General features: G+C 38.2%; 1 protein-coding gene across 1 annotated transcript in view; it reads left to right on the forward strand.

Moving 5' to 3' along the window:
• The window catches only part of USH2A (Usher syndrome 2A (autosomal recessive, mild)), a 132,634-nt gene that overhangs the window by 38,074 nt on the left and 73,517 nt on the right, over positions 1–21,043 (forward strand). The window contains exons 11-16 of the mRNA XM_010078723.1: positions 7,039–7,207; positions 10,161–10,382; positions 15,595–15,818; positions 18,351–18,561; positions 18,949–19,146; positions 19,743–19,897. Of these exons, the coding sequence (XP_010077025.1) occupies positions 7,039–7,207; positions 10,161–10,382; positions 15,595–15,818; positions 18,351–18,561; positions 18,949–19,146; positions 19,743–19,897 (1,179 nt within the window). The remainder of the gene's footprint in view (positions 1–7,038; positions 7,208–10,160; positions 10,383–15,594; positions 15,819–18,350; positions 18,562–18,948; positions 19,147–19,742; positions 19,898–21,043) is intronic.

A 21,043-nucleotide genomic window follows, 5' to 3' on the forward strand; every position in this document is an offset into this window, starting at 1 on the left:
TTTTAATACATATGAACTAAATCCCTCACACAGGCAGCTCAGCTAGAACCTGTGTTTCAAAAACCCATCAAATATGCTCTAGCTCTGGATGGGAACTTCAGTTTCCCAACCAGTCTGTGGACCACCTCCCTCCACAAGCATGCATCTGAAGTTTCTTCCCTTCAGAAAGCTTTGCTCCACGTCCATAGTGCAGATGTTCATCCCAAGGAATCAGGCTGTATCTGATCCAAAGTAAATCTCACAAGCCACGTGTAAAGGGAGTGTGAGGGACCTCAGTACCAACCTCTCGAATCCACTGATCCAATCCCGTTGTACCAAATTACATGGTGGGTATGTATGTATGTTGATGTCTGTATGTATTTTTGCATCCCACTTGGGACAATCAGTTTTGCTCAGCCGCGTGCTGTAGATCCCACACTGTAAGCTGCTGGAGGAGATTCTTTGTCAGCTCAGGTATTCGGGTATCTATGGAGCTCGTGGTGGTAGTTCATATGGCTCCTTTGGCATAAAGTGATCACACTAGACCACTTAAAGGCTGTAGGAAACTTTCTAGGTGCGTGCAGAATTTTGAAAACACTAGTAAAACTATAAAGCTTCTCTCAGTGTGAGGACGGATTCCTCAAAGCCTGCATGGCAAACAGTGGTTATTAACATGACTTGCTTTTTCCCCACCACCCCGCCTCAAATTCTTCCTTGGCTAAATGCTTAATGACCAGGTTCTCCAGTACAGAAAATCTATTTAGATTCAGGTACAAGTGGGTGGCTGTTACATGACAATGATGAGCAGCTCTGAAGGGGATCCATTGTGATTTGTCACATGTATTTTTAAATTATGGCTGTTTTCAGGTTAATCTTCATATGTTCCTGTTTAAGGAGCAGGATCAATAGCGTAGCGGGAGTCTGTAATTGTTTTTATTGACAAATGAGGTAGAAAACTCTTAGTGTGAAAGTAAGATTTAATGTAATGAAATAGTGTACCTATTTGTCAAAGGCATCATCGCGTGTTCTGTGACTAAAGCAAACAATATGTATTCACAAGATTCTCTGTCAGACAAGACAGTAATTAGGGAAGTGAGTTATCTGAGGGGTTCAAATCAAAATATAAATTATTCCAGTCAACACATCTTTAGCTTTTGAGTTCCCTTGGAAGCAATACCATGCTAAACATATGTGTTTCTGAAACCTTGCAAGTGAATTATGGGCAGTCCTCTGTTATAAAAGATTAATTTACTTATTTTAGGTTTTTTGTCATAGTAGACTTTTTATCAATTTTGCCATGTGTATGAGTTAAATTTATATTATTTTTTGAATTTTTTTTTTTCCTACATTTTTATTTTTTCAGCCTTCATGCATTTATGGTAACTTTGAGTTTGGAGAATAACTGTTTATTTTTATATCTTCCGGACTTTCTAATTTTTTCAGTTAATTTTGCATTATTTTATTATAATGGTCTCTCTGTATTCTCAGAGACCATGGTTAGGGGTTGGTGCTATTTGGTTAAGTAAAGGACATATAATGAATGACTGGAAGGTCCACAGGAAACTGAAGCACTCATACATAAAATGACATAGGAGTAATTTTTGTGGGTGAGTTGATTAAAATCCCCCTGCTTCTTACAATTTCCTTGAATTCTGGAGTGTAGAGAGGAAAACTAGGCCTTTCATACAAAAGAAATCTGGAGATTATTTGTCTTGGGTTGTTTATTAGTATTTCCTTATGGATTTCTGGGTTACGTTTGGCATCATCAGCTTGATATTGTAAGGCACTGCAGAAAAAGAGGGATTTGTTATAGTTTCTTATCTGCATAAGAGATCACCAACACATAATCTCCTCCATCCACAGAAACCCAAGTGTTTCAGTAACAGGAATACAAGGGTGTGTTTTCACTGCGCAGCAGAGCAGGATGCAGAGACTCTTGGGCTGCCATCGGCTGAGATTAGATCCAGCTGAGCAGCGCAGTGGTACCAGAAGGCAGCGCTGAGCAGCCCGCGTGCGGGGTTGCACTGGTGTGTCTGTGCTGCGTTTGGCATCCAGGGTAGCATCTCTGCATAGCACTGTGCTGTGTAAAGAAACCAGCTTGCTCAGAGCTGCCTTGGGAATGTCTAAAAGAGCAAATGACCTTTTCACTACAGCGGATGTGTGTACGTGCACATTCATGGGCTCATGTAGGCCTGATGTTAAGCCTAATGAAGACCAAAAAAGATTCCTGCTATTCAAAATAATCATTCCATCAGACCCCTACTTTGTGTTTCTAGTTTTCTGATTTGCTGCTTCAGTGTTAGAAATCTTTGTTAGTTTAAGTAAAGCTAACAGAGCGCTGTGCCTGTTATCCTTACCCTGGTGTTTGTAATCAGACTTGGATGGATTTATAATTCTTGAGTGCAGAATTTAGAAAGGGTTTTTTGTGTGTGTGGTTTTGTAGAACAGCTGAGAATACACTCTCATGATGAATTTTGGCAGCCTCCAGGAGGGTCCCCATGTCCTGCGTACCTTTTACAGTAACAGGTCTGTGCTGCTTGGGTGTTTCCAAGCTGCCAACACTGACAGTCTTTTCCCAGCCGTTTTCAGGAAGGTCTGATCCATAACTCTGTCCATCCAAACAGACATCAGCTTACAGAGATGTATTTCAATTAACAAGGGAATGTGCCCTGGCTTCACCCATCAGGGAACATGATCTCAGTACCGATGGGGAAGGCATTCCTTTATTATCGATGCAGCTACTGAACTGTCCTTCTCTTGTCACTGCCATCCTGAGGTGAACACTGAAAATAATGAGGCAGGTACAGTAAAAATGTAATTAACATAGTGGCATAAAGAATTATTTCTGTTCACAATGGATCATGAGCATGGACATCAATGGTTAAAAGGGTCCTGACTGAAGGTGTTAATACAGCTTCAGCACTTTTTATTTGCAGTAGCAACAAGCTGTATGAATCTACAGTTAATGAACTGATCAAATATAACTCTGCCATTTCTAGGAAGTACAGGCTTACCACTTTACTCACCATAATTAACATGTGCCATTTGTTAAAAACACCAGCAGGACTCTTCTCTTTAAGGACAGGAGGAACAAAACAGCAGCTTGGTAGCTATCCTCAAAAGCATGACTTTTAGGAGTGAAAACTAACACATCTCGACACTGGTGAAGGATATTCCATCAATATTTATGTAAAATTTACTATTAATGTTACCAATGTTGTGCAAATTCTTTTCAAGTTCTTTCTGGCTTAGAGAACCTTTAAAAAGATAACACTTCATGTATAGTGTGTGTTGAAACACACCTGAAAGACAGGAAATTAAACTCATTTTAGTAAGTTCTGTAACAGAATAACAGTAACTTCTGCTCGTGGATTTTAGATCTGAGGCTGTACCAAGTACCAAAAGAGAACTGCAGTTTGAGAAAAGAAATGAGTAAGTATACTTAGCAAAAAAAAGGGTGTTTATATAGATTCAGAGATAATTTAAGTAAAAAACAATGAGCCATGCTAATTTAAAATATTCCCTCTCACATGAGAACATGATGGGTCAATCATTACTCTGGTGTTTGCTCCATAGGCAGAAACTTTTCATGAACTCCTGTAGCTAACAGGAATTCCTTGGAGTGTTTTGTGAATTGCGATTTCACAAAGTGGCTCTGGCAGCAAGCGTTTGACAAGAAGGATAAACATGTCTGCCGAGCACATCTGTTGATTTGAGTGAATCAGTCCTCGCTCAACTGGCATGTGTCCATAAGGCCAGATAATATCCTCCAGCAAAGTCTTCAGCAAGCAGAGGGATCAGCGATGACACAATTTTAATTAAAAGAGAATTGCATAGATGAATTTGGAGTATTTTTAAAAAGTGTTGTCTAATCCTGCCTGCCAGCTTTGATATCTAGTTGCTCTGTGCTAGTGTCATGGCTGACTGGGGCTTTCTCAGGTATCGTAATAAGCCTTTCTTTATGCCCAGCCCTTCCCGGTCCTTGTGCTCCTGGGTCACAGTCCCTCTGTGGGCTTGGATGGGAGGATAAGTGCAGGATTGATTTCTGCGTAACTCCGTCTACTGATATTTCTAAGGGCTCCCATGATAGCTAAGGTTGAACATCTTGTATCGTCTCCATTGACAGTAAAGATCATCTGGTTAGCAAGCGTATGTCAAGGATTCAGCCCTCGGTACGAGGGTGAGATCTCCGACTGGCGTAAAATGTTGTTGTCACTGTATCTGATCACTGCTTTCATGTACATAGTAACACCATCCAGTTGGGACTGTCACTTTTAGATCCAAGAGGATGAGATAATAATAACCTTTTGACACTCTAACTTTCAATGCATCTGCTTTTCTTCTTGGTCTATGACATAGTTTAACATTACTTGAATGCATTTTATTTTATGGATTGATAATGCAGAATCCTTGGGCTGAATATCAATGCAAATAGCAACTAACTATCTTTCCAGGACTGCCAAAAGTGTTATTTAACAATTTAGAGCTGACTGCAAAGGATATTATGGAGCTACATAATAATAGCACCAACTATATGAATCAGTAATTCCAGATGAGAGTCTTAATGTGCTTTAGAGCTTACTGGAGCCCTTTTTGGAAGCTGTCTATAGGGTAATCAGAAATACTGAGGATCTTAAATAATTTTTAACAAGGAAAAGTAGCTGCTGAAACTATTGTAACATACCTGGGTGTTCAACTGTGGATTATTTGAGGGAATTCAGGAGGAAAAGGAGCAACACCAGTAATAGTGGAATCTTACAAATCATGTTCCAACCAGAATGCTTTAGAGTTAGGTCTAAAACATCCCTCCCAGTGTCTGTGTGTAATAGGCACAGCAGCTGTTTCTACTGAGGATTCACAAGAGAAGGACCATTTCTTAAAACGGTAAACATCCCATGGAAAGTCCAATGACTGCTCAAGCATTTGAGCCTGGGTAATGCCAAAGATGTGCAGGTATCTTCATCTGAAAGATGGGAAGACTGTGTTCAGGTGAAATATGGGTGGTGCGCATCACTGAAAAAAAGAAAACAGTCCAGGGTTGACAAGTGAAATCCATGAAAAGAAGAGAAATTGGGCTAGACAGATCACAGAGGGAGACACAATCGCAAGGGGCATACAAATTGGGGCCAAGAACATGTGAGGAACATGTATTTGGCCTCCTTTCGCGCAGACAGGTACAGCATTTACTGGCTCTGGTGTCTCAAGCTCTGGACACAGTAAAAAGGACAGGACAGGGGCCATTTTTTTTACAAGGGTCACTAATTGTTGATAAATGTGCTCTCTTCTGAGGACTGTGGCACAATGGTACTTGATTTGATATTTTTAAGAATGCTTTTTAATGACTTGGAAATAGAGAGACCAGGTAATCTTCTAGGTTGCTTTGGAGCTAGCTGTAAATGAACAAAAACTCAGCCTGGAGTGCCTGCCAGTCATTAAAAAATATCCAAAAGATAGGAGGCATAAAAAAGAGGTGTGAAGCAGAGTTTTATTTGGCATCTTAGCTAATGATCTGGAAGAAAGAACAGTAGGTTAATTGAATTCATAGATTGGATTATATTACCAGTGACAAAATGGACAGCAAAATAATATAATAAGACCTACAGAGACTCAAAATTCCTGAGCAGAACATTACAAAATTCAGCTACGTTGGTAGTCTAAAACAGAAAGTGTGTTGCAAAAGCAGAAAACTGTGTGACAATTCAGAGCATACAGGGTTATAAAATCTCAAAATATAATGAGGAAACAAGAACACCTTCTGCCCTACCTCGTGTTAATTTTGGGTTACATATTGTTTGTGTATAGTCAGTTAACTTCAGAATTTAACCTAGTACTCCCATGGGTAATTCACTAAAGGCCATTCAAAAGTGAACAAAACAAAGCATCATCTTTCTGGAGTCAGAAAGAATTTGTTCATGACTTAAGAAAAGTAATAATATTTTTTTTTCTGTATGTATATATTTGTGTAATACAAATTAGGTGTCCTGAGCCTAGTAATACACATTTTTTGAAAGTTTTTTGTCAGATAGTAATTAAAGTACCTAGGCAAACAAAAGATCCTTCTGGAGGAACACTTTCTTTCTTTGCTTCTAAGATAAGCTGATTTAGAATGTGCTTTAAGTCAGGAGCAGAAGTGCTCCATGTCAAAAGAAAACAAAGGAGCAACTCCGCTCTACCATCTGCGCTGTACTGCCAGCTGCATTTTCTGTCTAGCTGTAAGAGGCATCCTTCTGGCTAATACAACAGGTAGCACTGACTGTAGGTTCTGAGTTTACAGTTTTTACACTGATTCTACAGATTGTTCTGTATGATTTGCTGTGTATCCAGTGTGACACTCGGTCGACACAGGAGTAAGTGTACAAATAATTATTTGATTGTTCAAGCGTAGAATTTTCTTGACAGCACCTAGAAAGAAGTCCTCAGTTAAAAGGCCTTTACAAAATTCATTTCCATGTAAATTTTATTTTGTAAAAAAAATAAATAAATCCTTATAGAAATACTATTCTCTTGAGATCACATTGTCTGAAGAACTGTGGTCATAAATAAGTGATCATGTGCTATAGGAAGAAAATTCCACTTATTTTTATGTGAAAGAAAACCCAAGAGCTCACATTGAGAAATACTATTTTTTAGTTGTAAGGGTTTCAGATGACATGTTTCATCATAAATGAATAAATAAATAAATAAGAATTGAGGACAAAAGAAAAGGATAAGGTAATGGTAGGTTATATATACATATTGCAATCTACTTCACATTGAGAGACTCAAACAGCAGGCAAGTCATATGAAGATGATTCATATTAATGGACTATTTTATTAAGGTGCAATATGGTTGAAGCCCACAAAATAGAAGCATTCTGTCAGATACACAGTAGTTTATTGAAGTCTTATAATGCTGGAGGGCACAGGATTTTAGCCAAGTTACATTTTATTTGTCTGCAGTTATATTAGTGTCCATACTATATGTTGTACATGTTTCCATATCCGTTGTTTTGCCAGAGGATCCATTATATTCTGTTTAGCATATATTGCCTTACTTTTTTTTTTTTAACCTACTTCTAGGTTTGTTGTAATGGGATTCTGCACGACAATAAACCTGGCTTCCAATGCTGTGAGGACAAGTACATTCCATTTATTCTTAATTCACCAGGGGTTTGCTGTGGTGGTCAGATCCATGCTGCGCAACCAAAACATCAGTGCTGCGGTGGTTATTACACTAGGGTATTAGTAGGTAAGAGACAACTCCTTTCCATTGCTTGAAAGAAACAAAACAACAAAGTTGATGTCTCTGTTAAACCAAGGAGAATGAAAACATAACAATACATGTGGGATTTATCAAGATTTTTAGATGTCTTCGAGACTTGGGTTCAGTGGGATAAGCAAGGAAAATTGCACTGACTTTGTCTTCTAAACACAATACACTCTGTTTATACAAGAAAGGCTTAATTGACAAAACCTGATGATTGGGTCATTTCCCAGAGAACTAATTTATGCCAAACTATACTTAATTGCAGTGAGTGCTGCATAATGGGGAGGGCAGTTCTGCCTTAATAGGAACACCATCAGGCAATGTAGTGGTGCGGTTTAGTTCTCTGCTTGACTTGACCCCATGTGATTTTTCCCTAGCCATTTCTTTTGTGGAACAATTGTTAGCATTTGGGGTTGATATTATGGATTACCTCACTTCTACTTGTTTCTGCATTGTCTCCTCTTTGTTTCCACCAACGTTACAGATCAAAGTACACATCCCACATGTATTATCTTTGAGGCTGATTGTACTCTTATTCTCAGAACTGTTTGGGATGTTTGCCAAATCTGTGCTTCTGTGCTATTGTCCAGAGTTTGGTTTTCCAGTTTTTTACTGGGTTTTTGACAAGGAGAGGGGAGGAGAACAGAGTGGAGAGCCCTTTCAGGGGGCAGTGTTCAGAGCATATATCTCTTTGTAGGCAATTGTCAGGTCAGGAGCTAAAATGCTTCCATTACTCATGAGCTGGCACACATTCCCTAGGCTCAGAAATGCTTGAATTTTTGCCAACACATTCAGCACATCCCAAGTTCTGATCCTTTGAAAAGTAATTCATATATCACAGTATTAGAATGCCTTCCATGATGTCATCAGAAAAATGCTATCACATGGAAGAGCCAGAGAGGAGTATTTTGCTGGCCTCATTAATCTCAATGCACTGAAATGGAGAGATTATACTGTGACCTCTGTCCCCATCCAGTGGTCTATGTTAACTAGCTTAATGTTGTTTACATCAAGAAAGAAAAGCACAGGGAAACGAGATGTCTTATGTCTGAAAGTAGTTCTTTTCAGTCAGCAGTCCACAGGCAAGAAACAGTGAATGTTTGAACATGATTTTAAACATTTTTTTTCTAAGTATACTTGCTGCATTCTCTTTTTCCATACTCTAAAGGGCAGCAACATGAACAATGTTGGTCACTTTTTTCTTTCTTATTTTTATAAATATGCTAATAACCTCAAGCTAAATGTTAATGTGGGTCATTCTTTGATAAGGATAACAATTAACTGGTAAGACTGCATGGTAGTTTTCAGAGAGAGAACATTTTCAAGCCTAGCTTGGAATGGATCCCATTTTGAGAGGTTAATGAGAAGGTTACTGATCCTTTGTGTCTTATGTCTAATAGTTCTTTAAAAAAACCAGTTTTATTTCCAATAGATGTAAGCTACGTTCTCTGTTCTAATACTTTCTCTGTGTAGCAACTAAATTAGATTCCAAGGAATGCAGGAAAATATGATGAAGTATCTAAACAGATTATATCTATTATACTCTAAAAATTTGTTCTCATCTTTTTTTGTTTATTATTGACTTTATTTGATAAAGTTATTTATACAGGAAACTCTCTAAGCATACATATTTCCCAGATGTTGTTTGGCCAGCTTGATAGCTCTAGCTGTACTGAAGCGCACTGGGCTGAAGGCATGAAGATTACAAATTAGGAAGGCAGGAATCTCAGTTTCTGAAACAGTAGTGCACAAAGTGTGAACATCCATTCAAGAACTAAGATGAAAGGAGAAATTCTTAAAGCAGAGTGAAACAAATAATGCTACTAACACGCAGGCACCTCTTTGGCAAGGAATGTTGGAGGGAAAGGAAAACACTGTTCCTTCCTCATCTGTTACAATTGCTTCATGTGTTTATTTCTGACAAAAACTGCGTTGGGTTTAGGGCTCTCTGTCTGTAATTCCCAACGTTTCAGAAGAAGAAGACTTAAGATATTACTTTCAATGAGAAAAATTAGTTTTAAAAAATCAAAACAGTTTTCTTTTACTAACAATCATGAATCCAAATACTTTAATCACCTCTATTGCCAATAGCAGAACAAAACTCCTTCCAAAAGACATTTGAGCCACAGAAGACATTGCAACACAGAAAGATAATACAAAAATGTAACTTTCAGACCATTGAATCAGATCAAGTGTAGACCATAGTGAATGAAAATTATTGCCATTTACCATAATGGTTGTGTCCTTTGTAGCAGTTCCACTCAGTTCATAGCACACAGTTTATCCCCACCCAGCCCACCATTCCCATGTCAGCCGCATTGGCGGTCTTATCCTAAGGCCTTTTCCTGCACAAGCTGGTGCTTTTGCTTAAGTAGCAGCCAAGCCCACTGATTGTGGTGGTGGAATTGAATTTCTAGAGTTTAATCCTTAAGTTCTTTGGAAGATGAAGTCCTGAGCGACACTGAAAGATTCTTTAAGCAATGTGAATTAGTCCTTCAAAACACATTTGGAATGGTTTTGCAGAGACAAGGAAATATTTTGCTGAGAATAAGTAGGCTGACTGTTCTGTTAATCATAACATGAGTGAACTCTCTTTACTATGTAGCTGCCTCTACTTAAAGTTTTTTGGCTGTATAATTATATCTACAGAAATTATTTTTGTTGCTCTTCTCAGTTTATCTTTGTCATAGTTGGATTTTGCTGTCTTACAGAGTCATGGCCCTGAATTCATGAATGCATGTTTCTTTAATTATTATTATAAATATAATAATATTTTTTTAGCATTCTGAAGTACCGAGTGATTCCGTGCTTTCACATGGAACGTCTTGTACATGAAGCTACTAGTGTGTGTACCCAGACTTGGTGCTATCAGCCTCTCAGGGATTTCAAGAGCTATAAATGCATAACATCTTTAATTGTATTCTTAAATTGTCAGGAGAAGTATGTTGCCCTAACAAAGAGCAAAACAGAGTTTCAGTTGGAATTGGTGACTCTTGCTGCCAGGGAATGCCTTACTCCACATCGGGCGATCAAATCTGCTGCGGGGGATCCCTCTATGACAGTTTCAATCAGCAGTGCTGTGGTGGAGAAGTCATAAGCACGGAGTTGGTCTGTTGTGGTGATGAGAAAGAAGGGACTGCACACAGGCCTCTCACAGGTAAGTGATAAGTTTTCAAGAAAAAAGCATCTTCATCTTTCTGAATCTCTTGTGACACTAACCATTCAGCAGTGACACACTCTGATTTAAGGTGTGTATGCGCACTTGTTAAAGTTATGTTGTACTTTACTCAGCTATTCTGAGAGACTGCAAAATGGTGAGTTTTCAGTAGCCCTTCTTGGCCTTTGACCAAAAGCTGCAGGGGATGGACACACCAGAAAATTCGAAAGGATTGTATGATCTTTTGTTATGCCAGTCGGGAAGTAGGACCAGCCCGCTCTCAGTGAGTAGAGCAGAGGTTAGGCTTGGCCGCCTTGTGCTGCCATGTATCTCAGTGCAGGGATTTTCCATTTGCTCTGGAGCCGTGGGGTTAGTCACCTAGAAATTAAAGATTACGATGGTATCTGCTTGGTGGTCTGTGTCCCTCACTGGTGCATCTACCTAGGGGTGAACCTGCTGCAGTTTAAGATTAACGAAACCTAATCCTTAGCATTAGCCCCTTGTTCATCTGGTGTATCCCATTCATCTCTTGCATGCCACAGGAAATTACTCCATCACTCCGAGTTACAATCTGAACCCTGCTTCCTCGTAAAGCACTCTCTGACTAGCTGGTGACAGCTATTGGAGGTGTTATTACAAACCCTATTTTCATGTGTCTCTTCTTTCCGCAGTTATTAGACAAATTATATACTATCAGCCTTAGGCTTTCTCAGCCTGACAAAAAGACTTCAGAAACAATTGCAGTCTCAAAGGGGAGCCTGATTTCAAAACACTGAAATAATGAAGGTCTAGTGCCCAATTCTGCTTGGTGTACAAAGATGAGTGATGCAGGGCTTTCGCCATATGTCTGCCAGTTTGAGCCTCTAGTTGTACAACTAGGGACCTTAATATACAACTAAGAATCCAGATCTGAAGGATTCTCCTTTCCCAAAACATTAGACCTCTCTTCAGCTTATTTTTTCTATTCACTCCATCCTTCAGCCACTGTGGTATTAGAAGTACCCAAGTTGTGCGTTGGCTGTTGGGAAGGGCTCATCAGAAGAGCCACTGCAACACCTTCTGCTGTTTCTATGCTATCCTTCCCTTCCAGCAGTGACTTGTGGAGCGGATGCTGCCAACAGCACCGCTTGCATGATTGTAGCTCCCTCTCACTGTGATCCCTAATTGTGCCTGATCCACAGCGTCTGTGCCGGGCTCACAATATCCGCTCTGAACGAGGCCCTCTCGCACAGCCGCGCATTGTGTGCCTGCCGCAAGACGGGGCTGGCTCATAAAACATCTCTTTATGTACTTTATTACTTAAACTCTTTTATTTGCCTGCAGGAGCCCTTTAACAAAATCACATTGAATTGACTTTCTCACACCAAATCAAATCTCCCTGGTCCCAGTTCAGTTGTCTTTGTCAATATGTATTTTATAAATGGAGTGAATTAACAGATGCTGTTGGAACAGAACTGCTGGGGTAGCGTTTATGTTTTTACTGCTCTCTCTGGGCAGATGAGTTGTGTAGGAGTGTAATACAGGTATCTTGGGATGAAAGTTATGTTCTTCATTTCAGTATATATGTATTCTTAACTGGTTTTTTTCCTTAAATATATATATTTAAAAAACCTTTATGCCCTTATTTTAAAATGTTTTTAGCCGATAGTGCTCTATCATTTATGCCATTTTTCTTGAGAATGGGTCAGTATGACATTTTTTTGGCTATTACAAAAAAACAAAACCAGTGGCTTTTTCACCGTTCACAGGTTTTCTGTGAGGACTTTATGCTGTGAGCCAGCATACAGCTGAACACAAATACAGGTTTGAAAGATGAATTAGCGCCATATTTGAAGAGAGATCATATTCTTTTGCATTAAGGATAGAATAGATGGCGGTTTCTTATCATATCATATACGTCATGCTCAATAGGTTTTTGCTTAATTTCTTAGAGTAATTCAACCTTGCTAAATACATCACGAAAATGCACAAGCCAGGCACAAAAATCTACCTGCTCTCTATCCCTATGATTATAATGATTCTAATGGAAAAAATATGCTCACATAAAAACATAATTTACTTATCATTGGCAAATGGATAAGTAGAATTTTGCAAGAATACGGTAATTGGAAAGCTGATCTCATTGTTTCAAAGGGGAAGAGGTAACCGGGGTGGCATTGTGCAAAAGCTGAAATGCTTCTGAAGCTCTCTTTTGTAGTTAGCAGTGAATGCCATGGTTAAAAATATAATGACAATTTAAAGCTTTTCTTTGGGAGTTTTAGTTCCTTGACAAAAAACATACAAGAAAAGCGTTGATCAGAAAAATTGCAAGCCTTGTGCACAGCCTTATTGTTGCATGACCGGTTTGGAAGCAGCGTGATTCTGCAGAGTCTAGACCCAGGTTTGCACTGAATGTTGGTTTAAGGGCTTGAATCGCAGAACTTTTGCATTTGTCGTTGTTTACCTTTTTCAGAGAGTCTGTCCTACAAAAAAGAGATATTTGTCCCTCTCATGTTACTCTTTTTTTAATTATTATTTCTATTTTCTTAGTTTTATTTTTTTGCTCCTTGTTGGCCTTATTTAGTGGGGGGACCATAGAGACATCTGCTGGCAGAGGCTGGCGGTGATGCCGTTGTATCCACACACCCTGAGCCCCTCTGCTGCAATGGGATTATCCCAAGTTGGGTATTTCTGGTTATGAAGGATAATAAGACCTAAAAACCCGCTTTGGGTTTTTCTTAAAAAAAAAAAAAAAAGTTAGTAAAATACCGCTATACTGACGTCCCAGACTTATGAAAGACGATGCTTTGTACTGTTGTGGATTCCTGATCTGTAATAGTTGCGATACCCACGTGTAAGCCAAGGATTTTTGGAGTAGTTTGCAATGCACACTGGCTCTGTATTTTGTTGATCCTCTATTCTGGCTCCAAAGGCTAAGCCTTTTAATACTCATTTTTCCCTTTTGAAAGCATTGGTTTTGCAGATTTACTAAATTAGTAATTCATCACTCAGCTATGTTTGTAATTTTTTTTTCAGTTGCTGGGGATGAACATGAAATAATTGTTGACAGAAATCACTGTTAGCAGAAAGTGTCTTTTCCAGCCCATGGATTTTCTTTTTTTGCTGTAATGCATTATGTGCCTTTGAAACATAAATATATAAAGCATGACACACACATTCCAGCTGATTTACAAACAAGTAGTTTGTATTTTGCTGAATTCAGCAAGGGTTTATAGGAATTTGTGGATCCTTAAGCAATTGAATAAAGTGATTTTTAGAAGGCAAATCAATCCATCAATATTACATGGTCCTATTTTGTTTCTCTTGGAGCATATCTAAAATTGTACATTTGAGGTGTCAAGGTTCAGGAGTCAAGTGCTACATGTGATAAATTAAGCAAAGGTCAGAGGCTATGCAATGCAGTTTCAGAAGATTGTCTACCTCTGCCTTTGCAGCTCATTCATGCTGAAGTGATGCACTATGGGAATTACTACCAAACTCTGCTCTGCAACATCTGCTCTCCCTAAGTGAGTTAGTGCACGTCAGACATCTTTATGTCAGAATATTGCAGTGATGGATGCAGTCTTCAGAAAATGCTGCATAAAAATCTGGTGTGCCGTTCTGGCCATTAAGTGAAATTACTATTTAAATTAATGGCGCTGTCACAGTTTATCTGTGCAAAGAATGAACGCTGATTAGGGTATTAAGTAATTAGCAATTTATCACACGGAAACAAGGTTGATAATAATTAAAGAAGTAGTGGTTTACCAAAGAAACTAGAAAGGGAGTCACTTCTTGTTATGTGAGTGAAATCTTGGCTGAAAAATTTAATTCAGTTAAACAAAGATGAGGTTTGCGGTGAAAGAATACAGCCTTGTTTGTTTCAAGAGACAAACAGTTCATTATCAAAATTCTGGTTTGCCTGTCAAAAGTCCCTTGGGGCTGTCGGAGTTGCTTATTAGTATTGGACTGAGTCATTTTCTGCATTAATTCTCTACTGAAAATTGGTAGAGTCTGAGGACAAGTTGGGAAAAGGGTGTGAGCAGGGGGAAATATTTACCTCTTGGAGAGCTGGTGATCACAGTTTGATTTCTGTGAATGGAACCAGCCCTGAAAATAGGTAACGTATGCAAGCAGCATCACCATTTTGAGTCATTCTAGTGATTGGAAAGAAATGCTCTGAATGCTTTAGCAGGATCATACCCTTAAAGAGTAATTTTCATTATGTATGACTTCCTAAGAGAGATTTGCTGCAATAAATGGCAGGGAGAAAAGTGGCCACTTTTGCATGTGTTTTAAATGCCTACATGCTACAGAAATTATGTCAAATACAAATTACTTTGTAGATGTAACAGTGTATCACAGCCCTGGTTTCTTTTGTGATATCTTTCTGGTTGCATTAGTAATAACATTTATTTCATTGCCAGTTGTAGAGGTGTTTGTAGCATTTGGTTCAGCATGTTCTGGGGTTCAGTGATGGTATTTCACAGTTGCAGAATCATTCATGTGAATATTTGGAAAATAACAGTGGTTATTATGAGCTTTTAATTTTAAAATAAAATTATTAGAAATAGAAGAAAGACTGTGGAATTAATTTTGGCAGGTTATCAATTCCACTGCAGAAATGAAAATTATATTTAGATATTAACTTATTGAAGTGTAATTCTCTGTATCAGATGACTGAAGCTTCACTGGGGGTATTTGGCAAGTCACCGATTCAGTTCTCCATGCCTAGTATGAACCCTCACTTTAAAACATAAAATACAATGTGAAACATTCTGGAATGTTAAGATGTACTGTTGGAAGACTGCCTGTGTAAGGGGGGATGAATGAGACCTGACTGGAAAGTACATGGAGAAGCTTTCTCCATTTCTACATTCTATGGAAAATTTTCATGAACAGTCTGTCTTCGACCTGCTGTGCAGAGTTCTTTGGTATGGCATTTCATAGCAAAGGGTCTTACACAAGTTCAGCAAGGGTGTAAGTTGATTGTAGGGGATCCCTCTTTATTCCTCTAATTCTTGGTTGTTTTCAGCAGGTCTAGAAGTCAGGACGCTTACTTCAGTCACCTCACGTTCAAATTTAATCTCACTTCAGCTAAATCTGCGTAATTCCAGCTGCCGGTGGTTTTATGCCAAGCTATATTGCATTCGGAGCTTTCTCCTTTCTTTACTTATTTATTTACCTATTTGCATTTCGTATTCAGATATATATTTTTGTTTGTTGTTTTCAGGGATGTTCTGTTGTGGGCAGGAATACGTGAGTATGTCAGATACCATATGCTGCGCAGGTTCCAGTGGTGAGTTCCTAGCCCATGTTAGAAAGGATGACCAAGTGCCAGTAAAATGCTGTGAGACTGAACTTATTCCAAAGAGCGAAGAATGCTGTAATGGAGTTGGATATAATCCTTTGAAATATGTTTGCTCTGACAAGATTTCAGCTGGAATGATGATGAAGGTAATTGATAGAAAAATCTCTCAGTAGCTCTGATTTGATGACGGAAAGAGAAATACACTGTTCATAACTATTTTTCTAAAATAGGAATATAAAAACTCTTGCGTGCATTATTCATTTTCACATTACATCCATATTAATACCGAATGAGTTCACCATGATTGATGTTATTGCAATGAATTCTAAAGGAATTAATAATGATTAGCTGCCTCTGTGAAGTGTTGCCCAGCACTTCAGATTAGTACAGTGGCTAAAAGCTGGCATACTAACAAGACTGGCATGTATAGCCAGCTTCCGTTCTGTGACCACAGTTCCTGATGATGTTCCTGAAGTGGAAATTGAAATTGAAGTGGCCAGTTCTGAAGTATAAAAATGCTATTACATTTCAATTTGAGCAGGCAGTATGACATAGATTCCCCAACCTCCTAAAAAAAATAATAAAGCAATGGACATTTTCTTGATGGACTTAATCCTGATCCTATAGAAAACCAGTGGCAATTTTGGCATATGTTTCAGCAGTACTAGGATAGGTCCATGTATAACTTTTAGCAACAATGAAGGTATTATATTTTTGGTGCCTTGCACACCTAATGAAGTATGCAGTTTATTTTCACTCTGTTTTAGTGTAAGAGTAAACTAAGTACCGTAAAGGCTAATTCCATCCTTTTAAGAGTGGCCAGTGACTATAGGTATCAGCATGAGACAATCTGGCCAAACGTTCAAAGCTGCAAAGTCTTCCAACTCCAGCTGAATTCAATAGGAATCTTCAAGAATTAGCATTTTGGTGGTATATGTAAGCTGTAAAAATATTGTCAACTGCTATTATGATTTTTGTTTAAGAAAATGGAGCATTTCAAAGGATGGAAACCCTGTTTTTATATATATATGTATGTTCTTTTCTATAAAGTTATATTTTTATATTATTTATATCTATATTTATTTATATTTATAGAGAGAGGGAGAAATTGGGTAAGAGATAAAGAAAGGGAGCTGGATATTGTGAATATTACAATATGGAAATCAGGTAGATATTGTGGAATTTATCCCTAAAGTAAAAAGAAAAACAGACCCCATCCTGCCACATAGTGGTGTTCCTGTATCCTTTTCATTCATCTGCTAAATTAATACACAAATATTTCTTCCGTCTTCTCTTCATGTCAAGGTTTTCATGCCATTTCATTTTCAGACTGAATAATTTTATCCTAGAGAAAATCCAAGTGTTGTGATGAGTCAGCTACAGTTCCTCAGTGCATTGTTCATGCAAGGCAAAAAATGGCTGAGAATAGGTTAATGAATTCTGGTAGAGAACGTGCTGGATCCATACCTTAGGTATAATGTATAAACAAAGGAAGCTCTTTATATTTCACTTACCCACAGCAGAAAAGAGATAGCAGTGCTGGCTTTCTGATATGTATGGACTGACTAACATTAAAAGGACTGATATTCTGAGACATATACTTAGAAAAGAGATAGCAGTGCTGGCTATGTATGGACTGACTAACACTAAAAGGACTGATATTCTGAGACATATACTGGAGCTACTTTATATGTGCATCCAATCCATCTATATCCTACAACTTATATTGGTATCTATTGCAATGTCCTTTTTGTTCGGGAAGTTCGGGAAATGAAATTAGCTAAAATTTGTAATCATCTAACAAACTAATTTCAATAGGTGAATTAAGGAAGCATTAGGTATAACACGTTTGGTTTTCCTTCCAAAGTTTGTAGCCTAATGGGCAGAAATATTTGTAGCAAATACTGCAGTGTATTTCTTCCTGCAACAACCTGCATTTTATGAGAATTATTGCTCTCTAGCTTATGGTTTGGCAAAAATATTATTTCATGAATTTTAATGGAAACTTGACGATGTTCAGTCTATATTTCTATTTCTGTGAATTGTTCTTTATGGGTTAAATCTTATATCTTCATCATCGTTTACAGAGGTCCTCTTATTGCAGCAAAACTACTGTTTAGGAGTGATGTGGTAGAGGACACAGTTTATATCACCCATGGATAGAATTCTCAGCCTTGACAGCTGCCAAGGAATTGCACAGAGCCCTCTTGTGTACTTGGCAAGCTGTTTGAGGGGCTGGGAATGTGCTACTGATTTGCCACAAGATATTGGCCTTTGCAGGAGCAGAATGTTTAAATTCTCAGATAAAATCCTGTTCTCATTTGATTATAGACTCTTCTGCTTTCAACAGACCCAGCCATTTGAGCTTCCAGTGGTTAATGTTTGTTACATTTTCATGCAAGGACCCTACAGAAAAAAAAAAAAAAAAAAAAAGAAGTTTATTTTAGAAAGGATTATTAAAAAAGAGTTTCTTTTAGAAAGGATTATAAAAGCATTAATGACCAAAAACAGCAGACAGGCCAAAGGCTGAAACGGTCTGCTATATGCTAGAAATATCAACGTACTCAGTGTGGTTGCTTGATTTATACGTTACATGAAGACAGAGAAGTACTAATGGAAGCATTTGTAAAGAAAGGAAGATGAGGTAAATATATTAAAATTTTATGTGTTTTCCTTAGGTGAAAGAAGAATGCAAGGCTAATATCCTTTGCCCTTTATCTATGGAGGCAACAGCACATTGTGGAAAGTGTGACTTTGATCCTAGGGAGAGTATCTGTGCATGGATAAAAGGTTCACAGAGTGCTACAGAAAAGGAGATAAAGGAAGGTGCATGTCCAGCTGAAGAGGAGACTGTCTACACAGGAGGTCCAAACCAGTATTCATTTACAGGTAAGGAAAAGTGGCATATCAGATTGGTGATTTGTTGTGTATTTAATTCAGTCTGGAGAAAAAGATGTCCTGAATGCTATCAAGTATTCTAATTAAATGTGAAAAAATTGTAGTGCAGTATCGTTCTTTAAGAATTAACCTGTGAATCAGGACAGTATATTCAGGGAAACGAAATGAGTAGCAAGTTCAGTGAATACATAAGGTCTAAACATGCTTTCACAAAAGTTGATAGAAGTATTGCTGTATCAGAAAGTGGCCCTGACTAAAGGAACAACTTCCATATCTACCCGTCTTTAAACACAGTAGTAGTCCCATAGGCACAGAAAAAAACCCCGTATTTTGATAAGACTGAGATGATCTATATCATCTATAACTTTCTTTTTCTAGACCTGAGCCTGGAACCTTTTATCACATATGAGTACAGAGTGGCTGCTTGGAATAGCTATGGAAGAGGCTTCAGTGAAATTAGCAGAGCTGTCACTAAGCAAGATGTGCCACAGGGTGTAAGTCCACCAAAATGGGCCAAAGTGGATAATCGAGAAGACATGATACTTCTAAACTGGGAAGAACCACTTCAGCCAAATGGTATTGATATATATTAAAAAAAGAGTATGTTCTGTCATTCAGCTGACAGGGTTCCAAAATCACAGAACATTTCTCAATTAATCACTGGCACTGAAATATATGTATTCCTAAACTGCAAGAAGAATTGCTCTAGGTTGAGATAATTTTCTTTGAAAACAAGAGTGAAGTCTAACTTCACAGAAGACAATTTATTATGTCTTTAAGAAGTGCCCAGAAGCCTCTTTTGAGAACAGCTGTAATAATAATTGGCAAATATGATCAGAAAATCCCAATCATGTTACAAAATATTTGGGGATTTGGGGGGGCGGGGGGGAATGGGTGATACTCGTATTTCAGGAAATCTTATGATTTTCAAACAGAGGGAAAACTTGGAATAGCTCTCTTAATAAAAATTGAGAAATACTGAGATATTGATGTAGAGGTTGAGGAGAGTAGCTGGTAATTGACATTAGCCGTTTAAATATGATGATTGTCTGTTACAGTGGTCTCCTAGAGATTTCATTTAATATTTTCTCTTGTGCAGAGTAGGTTATTATAGTATACCATCATGCAGGATTTCTCAGCTAACAAAAAGGAAAACTTTCTTTCTGTAATAGGTCTTATTATCCACTATATGATTCTCCGAAATGGAATTGAGCGTTTTAGAGGAACAGAAATGAGCTTCACAGACACAAGTGGTGTCCAGCCATACCAAGAATATTCATATCAGCTGCGAGCCTGCACTGTTGCTGGTTGCACAGACAGCAGCAAGGTTAGTAAATTGGTCTTTATGGAACTGGTGCCATAATTTTATCAGCCAGTGTGGTAACATAAAAATGCTTTTGGAAAGGTGTAATTTGAAGACATGATGATTACTGAGTAAGCAAGTGAAAAACATCAATAATCTTATTTTGGATTCAACTGCTGACAGATGATTATCCAGAACCTAAGGTTGATACAAGCAAGTGGAAGAAGAAGGCTGTATCTCAGTCTTGGCAAAGCTGAAATTGCACTGTAGGAACTGATGTTTAAGAGAACGCTGCACATGATAGAATAGAGTATGGAATATTAAATTGTACTTTCTCTAAGCCTTGAAATTAAATCTTTGCTTCTCACTAGAGGATCTCTAGACTCTTTTTCCTTGGTATTTCTCAGTTTATCTGCTTTAGGTCTAGTCTATCAATTTGTTCAACAACCTTCTTATTTAGAGCCTCATTCCCCTATATTACCCTCCAACAGCTTTCCATGTCTGCACTTGCTTCAGGCTTCACACTCCCTTTGTGTACAACCTGCCTCTGCTTCAGTTTTAAGCAAACAGATCTCTTCCCTCCCTTTGTCAGTGCTTCATTTCCTCTTGTATCACTTTGAATCATGGATGCCTTTCACCAGCATTACTATTTAACCAGCTCTAGTTTCTATTCTGCAAAGTACCAGCCTTATTCATCATTTGGAAAACTATTTCTTAAGTGACGTCTTTTTCACAATACTATCCTTGCCTCTACGAAGGTGAACTTCTAGGACTGTGACTGTAAAGTCTGTTGGGTGGAGGTGTGGAATAATGGCTGTGCTTTGTAATTATAACATCTATGGGATTTAAAAGTTGATTTTTTTTCCAGGTGTTTAAATCTTTTTGATACAAATCTCAGACAAAGATATAAGAAAAGAAACACTGATGCAGAGGCATGGAGACAGGCGCATAGTCCTCTGCCTGCACACAGAGCTGTGGTCTGGAAGCTATGCAGGCATGGTTGCTGCAAGCTTCAGCCCGAGCTAATAAATCCTGCTTATTTCACTTGTCTGTAATTAAGGAGTTTACTGTTGCAAACACTGAAGTCTGCAAGGAGGGACTGATTCCACCAAATGCACTAAAGTAATGTATTATAGAGGGCACATTTTATATTTACAACATAATATAAAT

The sequence above is a fragment of the Pterocles gutturalis genome, unplaced genomic scaffold (genome assembly GCF_000699245.1).
Source record: "Pterocles gutturalis isolate BGI_N339 unplaced genomic scaffold, ASM69924v1 scaffold9333, whole genome shotgun sequence".
Classification (NCBI taxonomy): Eukaryota; Metazoa; Chordata; class Aves; order Pterocliformes; family Pteroclidae; genus Pterocles; species Pterocles gutturalis.